Source organism: Panthera onca, chromosome A2 (genome assembly GCF_046562875.1).
Source record: "Panthera onca isolate mPanOnc1 chromosome A2, mPanOnc1 haplotype 2, whole genome shotgun sequence".
Taxonomy (NCBI): domain Eukaryota; kingdom Metazoa; phylum Chordata; class Mammalia; order Carnivora; family Felidae; genus Panthera; species Panthera onca.
In genome coordinates, this window is record NC_138340.1 from 105,405,148 (window position 1) to 105,414,592 (window position 9,445).

A 9,445-nucleotide genomic window follows, 5' to 3' on the forward strand; every position below is an offset into this window, starting at 1 on the left:
ACAAAATGTAGTGTTCTTAAAGAATTTTTAGAGTAAAAAAATTTAGGAATAAGCACAAAAGTTTCCTCTTCCTTTTATCTCTTGCTATACCAGTTTTAAATTTCCCAAGAAAAATGTAATCCAAAAAGCTCTATTGACTTTAATGATCTCAATCTGTCAACACTGGATAAATATTTCATAAAATGTGTATGGATGGAACTCAGGGGATGTGCTATCATTTCATCTAATTTTGAAATAACTCTAAGGTCCTATCAATACCAGAACACTATACCTGGTTAGAAACTAAGGAAATATTTAAAAAGAGATTCCTAGTGAGGTTTGCATGAATTATTGAGATGTTTTCTCTGTTCTCTTTCCTGCAGTAGAATTTTGTGTTCGGAAAAAAGTCACTAAGTCCATCTTTATTCTGTGTGGTATTTCTTCTTCCTAAGTGCTTCTGTAGCTCTCACATTTTCTCTAATTTTACACTCTCAATAACTGTTTTCTAGTCCAAAGCTGAAGATGTAATAAATATAGTAGCAATCACAGTGTAACATCAGCAATACCAAAGAACTATATAATATCTACACAGAAATTGTTAGACCTGTATTTATTTTTATTTAATATTTATTTTAGAGGAAAATTCTTAAATCATATAAATAATAACAGCCCATATTTTTTATATTGATCATTTCAGTTTTTTCTAAAAAATCTACTTGTCTTTTTAAAAATGTTCAAGGTCTCTGTAGAAAATTTTTAAATCTTATTAGTAATGAACAAGCCACACTCTTAAAAATCTCATGACAGCCTTAACTTTAGAATGCAGTACACAATTAACAAAGTGAGAATTATAAGGATAGTTTTGGTTTCCATTTGGAAATGTGGGGACTCAGCTCCCCAAATACTAATAGTTCTACAAGCCCATCTCACTTATTCATGACGTGAATGATGTGCTAAGCTTTCTAGCAAACTTCCAGCATAACTTTTCCCTCATAAAAAAGTACATACAAAATATTCGCTTAAATTTACATATCCATTTATTTGAATCACAATGGGATTCAAATAAGTGAGACAGCATATAATAGGATTTAATAGGATATAATACCTGGATTTCAAATACTGTAGGAGAATGTGTCAAGTTATAAAGGATACATAATGATACAGTATAAAAAAACTTTTCTAGTTTTATTTGTACATAAAAGGTAACCTGTACCAGATTGTTTTCTAGTTTAACACAATGGCCAGGATTCTTTAAGATTCATAATTGGTAGACAAAAAATTTGTTACGAAACTAGATAAATCACTGTATTTTTAAGAGATGAATAGGCTTAATGCCTGAAAACAGGGACTTCATAATATTTGAGTTTATAATTAAAAAACCTTTGGTATATTGCCCTATGGGAATTTCAAATATTTGTAAATTTTTGAAAATCTGCTAGCTTCCCTAAAGCTTCTGATATTCACAATAAAACTGAGCTCTGCAACAACACAAAAGGCTGAAAAACAAGGTCAGAGAGTGTCCAGTTTGCTAAATCTCTTTACCTTGCCCTGCTTTGTACGTCAACAGGCAAACTGAATGCTTCTTGTAAAGAATACAAATAGATTGAAAGTAAAAGTATGGGCAATATCATGCAAACAGCAACCACAAGAAAACTAGACTGTCTGTATTAATATCAGACAAAAAAACCTTTAAAAATATTACCAGAAATAAGGAGGGGCATTTTGTAATGATGAAAGGTTCAATCCATGTGGAAGATATTCAATTACAAATACACACACACACACACACACACACCCCTAATAAGAGAGCATGAAAATATATCAAGTTAAACCTGATAGAAATGGGAAAAAATACATACTTCAACAGTAGTAGTTGGGGACTTCAATATTCCACTTTCAATATGAATACAAAACTGGGCAGAAGATAACAAAGAAATAGAGCTAGAGCAGTACTATAAACCAACTTGACCTAAAAGACATCTATAGGACATACCTGTCAAAACCAGCAAATATAAGTTCTTCTGAAGTGCATATGGAACATTGTCCTGGATGGACAATAAACTACACCACAAGATAAACCTCAATAAATTAAAAATAAACCACACAAGTCATGCAAAATATGTTCTCTGACCATAATGGAATGAAATTGTGAAACAGCAAAAATAAATTTAATTAGCTTACAAATATGTGTAAATTAAACAACCCAGATAATTGATGACTCAAAAAAGAAATTAAGAAGGAAATGACAAAATACACTGAAAAGATTAAAACAGATACAGTATATTTATGAGATGCTGTCAAAGTAGTACTTAGAGGGAAATTTATAGACATATATCCTTACATTAGATAAGAATAAGATCTCAATGTAATAAACTAGCCATGTACCTTAAGACACTGGAAAAAGAAGAGCATACTACATCTAAAGAAAGCAGAATTAAGGAAATGTTAAAGATTAGAGAGGAAATTAATGAAATTGAGAATAGAAAAACAATGGAGAAAGTCAATGAAATCAAAAGCTGGTTCTCTGAAAAAAAAAATCAACACAACTGGCATATCTCTAACTAGACTGAGAACAAAAAGACTCAGTTACCAGAATCTGAAATGAAATAAGAGACAGCACTACAGATCTTATTAAGGAATATTATTATAGACAGGTATATGTCAATAAATTAGGTAACTTAGATGAGATTGGAAAGTTCCTAAAAAGACACAAACACCAAAACTTACTCAAGAGAAATATGCAATCCAAATAGATTTGTATCATGTAAAATACTGAGAAAAAAAAAAAACAAAAACACAACACACACAATAAAGACCAGATTCAGATGGCATCAATGCTGCATTCTACCAAACATTTAAGGAATAAACCATTTCTTCAGAAACACTTCTAAATAATATATAAGGATGGAATACTAGGGGCACCTGGGTGGCTCAGTCAGTTGAGCATCCAAGTCTTGAATTCGGCTCAAGTCATGATCACAGGGTCGTGGGACTGAGCCCTGAATCCTGTTCCATGCTGAGTGTGGAGCCTGCTTAGGATTCTCTCCCTCCCTCTCTCTCTCTCTCTCTCTCTCTCTTTCTCTCTCTCTCTCTCTCTCTTTCCCTCTCACCCTCTGCCTCTCTCCCCTGCTTGCACTCTCTCTATATATAATAAATAAAGTTTAAAAAAATTTAAAAAAATTAAAAGGATGGAACACTTCCAGACTCATTCTAGAGCCCAGTATTACTGACACCAAAACCAGAAAAAAGGTATCACAAGAAAAGACTACAGACCTATGTATCTTTTGAATATGGATGCAAATGTCCCCAGCAAAATATTGGCAACATGAATCTAGAAATTAGACAAAGAATTATAAACCATGACCAAGTGGAATTTCAACCAGGTGTGCAAGGTTGATTTAACATCCAAAAACTAATCAACATAATATTCCATATTGATATAATAAAAAAAATAAAAATCCATGTGATTTTCAATATCCAGAAAAACTCATTTGAGAAAAATCTAACACTCTTTATGTGTGTGTGTGTGTGTGTGTGTGTGTGTGTGTGTACACACATACATAAAAAGACTAGGAGTAGAATGCAACTTCTCCACCTGATAAAGAGAATCTACAAAAAACCCTACAGGTTACATCATACTTGAAGAAATACTGGATGCTTTCTCAAAAGATCAGGAATGCCTGCTCTCACTGCTTCTATTCAACATGGTATTTCAGGTTCTAACTCTGACAACTAGGAAAGGTAAATAAATAAAAGGTATCCAGATTGAAAAAGAAGAAGTAAAACTATCTCTATTCACATATGACATGATTTTTTATGTAAAAAGTCCTAACAAACCCACACATACAAAAATTATAATGAACACATTTAGGAAGATTTCAGGATACAAAATCAAGATACAAAATTTAATTATACTTCTACACATGTGCAAAGAATAGACTGAAAATGCAATTTAAAAAATGATTTGAGGGTGCCTGGGTGGCTCAGTCAGTTAAGCATCTGACTCCTGATTTTGGCTCAGGTCATGATCTCACAGTTTGCGAGATTGAGCCCTACACTGAGCCCCACTTTGGGCTCTGTGCTGACAGTGTGGAGCCTTCTTGGGATTCTCTCTCTCCCTCTCTATCTGTCCCTTCCCCTCTCACGTGCATGCATGTTCTCATTCTCTCAAAATAAATAAACTTTAAAATAATGATTCCACTTACATAGCTTCAAAAGAACAAATTACTTAGGGATAAATTTAATAAAAAAGTGTAAATTTAAATATCACAAAACATTGTTGAAATAAATTAGAAATCTATGTAAATGGAAATACATCCACATTCCTAGATCATAAGATTTAATGTTGTTAAGATTGCAATCTGCCCCAAATTAACAAGAAGGTTCATCCTATCAGAATCCCTATCAGAATACCATGTGACTCCTTTGTAGAAATTGGCAAACTAATTCGAAATTCATCTGGAATTCCAAGGGACCCAGAATAGCTAAACCAATCTTAAAAAAGAAAGACAAAATAGGAGGAATTATATTTTTCCTATTTTATAATTTACTACAAAACATCAGCAATCAAAATAGCATCATGGTGAATAAGGATAAGTATAGATCAGGCGCCTGGGTGGCCCAGTCCATTGAGCATCTGACCTCAGCTCAGGTCATGACCTCATGTTCTGTGGGTTCAAGCCCCGTGTCAGGCTCTGTGCTGACAGCTCAGAACCTGGAGCCTGCACCGGATTCTGTGTCTCCCTCTCTCACTGCTCCTCCCCTGCTCATGCTCTGACTCTCTTTCTCTCAAAAATAAATAAACATAAAAAAAAAAAAAAGGATAAGCACAGATCAGTGAATAATATGGAGAGTCCAGAAATAAACCCATGTATGTGTCTATGGCTTTCAACTGATTTTCAGCCTAGGTGCTAAGGTCATTTCATGGGAAAGAACAGTCTTTTTCAACAAATGGTGCTGGGAAAATTGGATATTCACATGTAAAATAATAAACTTGGACCCTTATGTTGTGCCATATATAAAAATCAACTCAAAATGTATAATCGAAGACCAAAATACAAGATATATACCTATAAAACTCTTAGAAAAAACATTGGGGTAAATCTCCATGACTTTAGATTTGGCAATAGATTCCAAGAAATAACAACAAAAAACAAGCAACAGAAGAAACGATAGATAAATTGGATTTCATTAAAATTAAAAACTCCCATGCTTCAAAAGACATTATCAAGAAAGTGAAAAGACAAGTCAGAGAATGGGGAAAAAATTGCAAATCACATATCTAGTAAGATAATTGTATTTATAATACATAAATAACTCATACAACTCACCAGCAAAGCATCTGAGTAGTATTTCTTCAAAGAAGATATACTGGTACCAATAAACACATGAAAAAATGCTTGCCATCATTAGCCACCAGGAAAACACAAATCAAACCACAAATAAATGTCACTTCATACGAAATAAGATGGCTAAAATCAAAATCTCAATGTCGACCGGGATGTGGATGCATTAGAACCCTCACACACTTCTATGAGACTATAAAACATGCAGCCACTTTGGAACTAGCTGTTCCTCAAAAGGTTAAACAGAATTACTCCATGATCCAGTAATTCCAGTAATAAATATGCTTCTAGGTATATCCATGCCTAAGAGAAATGAAAACAGGTGTTCACCCAAAAGCTTGTACCAGGATGTTCACAGTAGCATTACATATAATGGCCCAAAGGTGGGGGTGCCCAGGTGGCTCAGTCAGTTAAGCTACCGACTCTTGATTTTGGCTCAGGTCACGATCTCACAGTTCGAGAGTTTGAGTCCCCCTAGTCAGGCTCTATGCTGATGATGCAGAGCCTGCTTGGGATTCTCTCTCTCCCTCTCTCTCTCTGCTCCCCCCCACAAAATAAATAAATAAAAACTTAAAAACGTGGCCCAAAGGTGTAAACACCCCAAATGTTCATCAACTGATGAATGCACAATGTAAATACTTAGAGTGGAAAATTACTCCACCATAAAAAGAGATTAAGTACTAAATACAGTACAATATGAATGAACCTTGAAAACATAATGCTAGGTGAAAAAAGTCAATCACAAAAGGCAGGCTGCTATATGATTCCACTTATTAAAATGTCCAGAATAGGCAAATCCATAGAACAGAAAGTAGATCGGAGATTGCCTATGGTTGCAAAGGTGAGACGGTAATGGAGGGAAGAGGGGACAGAAAGCTGGAGTACAGTATTTCTTTTTCAGATGATAAAAATGTTCTATACCTGACAGTAGTGGTTGTACTTATCTGTGAATATACTAAAAAACAGACCACTGCATACTTCAGTAACTACTGCACACTGTAAATGAGTGACTTATATGGTACAATAAACTGTATTTCAATAAAGCTGTTTGAAAAAAATAATATTTTCTATTCCTCTCTCCTTCCATCTTTATTAGATATAAAAAACTTATCAACTTTACCAACATATGAACTTAGAACTTGGTAAGGGTTAATATTTGCCCTCAGTAGGGAAATTATAAAGCTATTATATAAAGGCAACAAGGGGTTTTGTGCTGTATGGCAAACATTGAAGCAGATAATCTCTATATATATTAGTCATTTTTCTGGAAATATTTTATCTAACTATAATAAATGCATATTTAATGCTTTTTATGTTTAACAGTTCTTCATGAAAATCTAGTGAATCTGTAAGCAAACGAAAGAAGGTACAGACTAATGATACCTTGTTAAAGTATCATTTCAGGAAATAATATATTGGGTTTTAATATTCTTTTTAAAATTTTACATGGGAAAATGCTTTCTCTCCCCCCTCCTCTTTTTACAAAGCAAATTCACCTTAGTACCATACATTGAGATCAACAAGATGATAAGACTAAATTATACCCTAAGCAATTATAAATGTATTTTTTTCAAGGGGCAGATATACACAGATCAGATTTATTTCTGAAAAAATATAAGGAAATTTACAATATAATAAGTCACTTTCATTTAATATTCCCATCTATCCGCCCACAAAAAGCAATCAGGAAGAGCTAACTAATGTTTTAACTTCCCTGTATTCTAAACTGTCCTCTTTTTAATGGATTAAAGATGCAGGAGTGGTGCTATTTTCTTCGTAGAGATCTCTTCTACAGCAGCAAGAGGGATTCTAACAGATATACTAAAATATCATACACAGAACTTAACGTATTGATTTATTGTAGAGATAAAATGTTCATCAATTACTTATTTCCTGCGGTGGGGTGGGAGTGCAGTAGATGTCCAGCAGTTTGGAAGTTAACTCTTTGCGGGTAATTCGGCACCACTTGCCACTAGGATGCTGGCAAATCCAGCAAAAGTTTCTTACAGTAAATCAGAGACCTTAAAGAGCAGGATATCAGCAGGAAACAGAACCGAGGAACACTAACAGGACTGAGGGTCCTAGAGCGGGAGAAGAGGAGGCTACAAACTCCTAAGCACGAAGAAATCACACGGAGCCGAAGGGCTGCAAACTGACCAAAGAGGGCAGAAGGGCAGGCCAGAGGTCGGTGAGGGTCAGGTATCAGATGCGGCCATAGGATGCACAAGGACGCTCCAGTGTCATCCAGGAAGTCAGCCCCCTTCTCCCTAAGGTCCGAGTGGCGCCCCAGCGCTCCCTTCCGCCTGAACCCTACCTCGCCAACCTTGTCCCGGGGCCAGGAGCATAAGCGCCAGCGCCAGAGCCCAGACTCGGCCAAGCATCGCTGCCGCCGCACTTGGGGTCCCAGGCGTCGCAGGGCCCGGGCCGTGGGTGTAAGCAGGCTGCGGACACCTCAGCCCTCCTATCACAGGACTTTCTCAATCCGTTCCTGCTCAGTCTTCAGGGACGCTGCATGTCCCCGCTCGGGGGAATCAGCTGTCCTTTCCTGGGACACAAGCGAGAGTCTTCCGCGCAGCCCCTCGGCGGCGACTCTCCTCCCACAGAAGCCCCGCCCGTCCATCGGAAAGCCACGCCCACCTTTTCCCGGGAGACCAGGTCCTGCAGGGTCCAGGCTGTAGCACACCCACCACCTTGGATCTCAAAGGCAGTCGTACATCCAGGGCAAGCTCACGGGATATAGCTTGGCACCTCGAGTCTCACTGTCTTAACAACGCTTTAAGAAAAACTGATAATCCTAGAAATTGTTCAGATGGATCTCCAATAAAAGCAGCTTTGTGAGGTTCTGTTGGAAGGGGCAGTGCCTGCGGTTATCCCTGTAGATGGATTCTTAACTTCGCAATTGCGGGTGCTGGTTTGCCCCCCAGAGGAGCATATGCTTTTCAGAAATTGCTCCTGTCACCTCAGGCCTCATTGATGAAGGATGGGAGGAGGGAGTAGAGATTAATGGCACAACACTGGTAGCTCTCTTCCTCTGCTTTTAAGACAGTTTTGAGAAGTGGGAGGGAGGACATGGAGACTTTCAAACACGTGGAGTTAGCCATTGTAATTGCTGGTGATCCCCAAATTTTTTTTCAGGTGCTCAGTGGTGACCCAGTGACTCAGGATATGGTCAACATATGGTCCCATGATTCCCAAGGTTGCCTTGTGGATGGTGTCCAATGTGAAGTTATCTTCACATGCCTGGTTGGTTCTGCAGAGGGAGCAGGCCCCCACCTTTAAAAAAAGGAACAACGGATATTTTTAGGAAGGCTCCACACGCAGTACTCACAATGCTGAGCTCAAGACCCAGCTGAGATCAACTGGACACTTAAATGACTGAGACACTCAGGCACCCTGATTCTGCATCCTTCTATGTCATTAAATGAAACCTCACTTTCCTAGGTTTTCTTTGGAAGTCTCCATTCTCTCAAGAACCTTATCTATCACCTGGCACTTTGTCTTCAGAGCTGGTATTTGAGAGGAAAGAAGACACTGGACAACAGAAGGTAGTTCCAAGGTCCTGATGGGCTCCAGGATTCAGGCCACAGTTCCACCTACAGATCTGGAGGACTGAGGCTTGGATGAGGCATGGTGGTAAAGGCAGAAGATGTCCAAATGCATAAAGAAGTTATTTTAAAAATAGTTTATATATATTTTTTATTTGAAAGAGAAATTACAATTAAAAATTTTTAATTTTGTATCCAAAAGTGTAAGTATTAACCCATTTGGGGAGAAAAAACATCTTTGTTGTGCAACGTGTAGCCCCCTTTTACATGCAATGAAGGCATCCAATGTAAAACAAAAATGAAATACAACTTTTTGGTGGGGTTGGACAGATGATTTTCATCTTTGGGCCTAATTATGGAAGAATAATTTAAGGTGAGCAGAATGAAAACCCTGAGATATTTTTAACGTATGTCTTTTTGCTTCAGCTTATAAAGCCCTAATAAAACTGAAACAGAAAAGTAAACATCAACTGTCTCAGACTATTTGTGAAATAACCAGGAATAAAGTAAAGGCTATAATCAAGATTTAATTACAATAGGCTTTTTATAATTTATTTTTGTCCAGCAATATGTGTA

General features: G+C 36.9%; 1 protein-coding gene across 1 annotated transcript in view; it reads right to left on the reverse strand.

Annotated features, from left to right (window-relative positions):
- VWDE (von Willebrand factor D and EGF domains) overlaps positions 1-8,264 on the reverse strand; it is a 78,161-nt gene extending 69,897 nt beyond the window's left edge. The window contains exon 1 of the mRNA XM_078441858.2: positions 7,639-8,264. Coding sequence (XP_078297984.2) covers positions 7,639-7,705 — 67 coding nt within the window. The 5' untranslated portion in view covers positions 7,706-8,264. The remainder of the gene's footprint in view (positions 1-7,638) is intronic.
- Between the last annotated feature and the right edge of the window lie 1,181 nt (positions 8,265-9,445).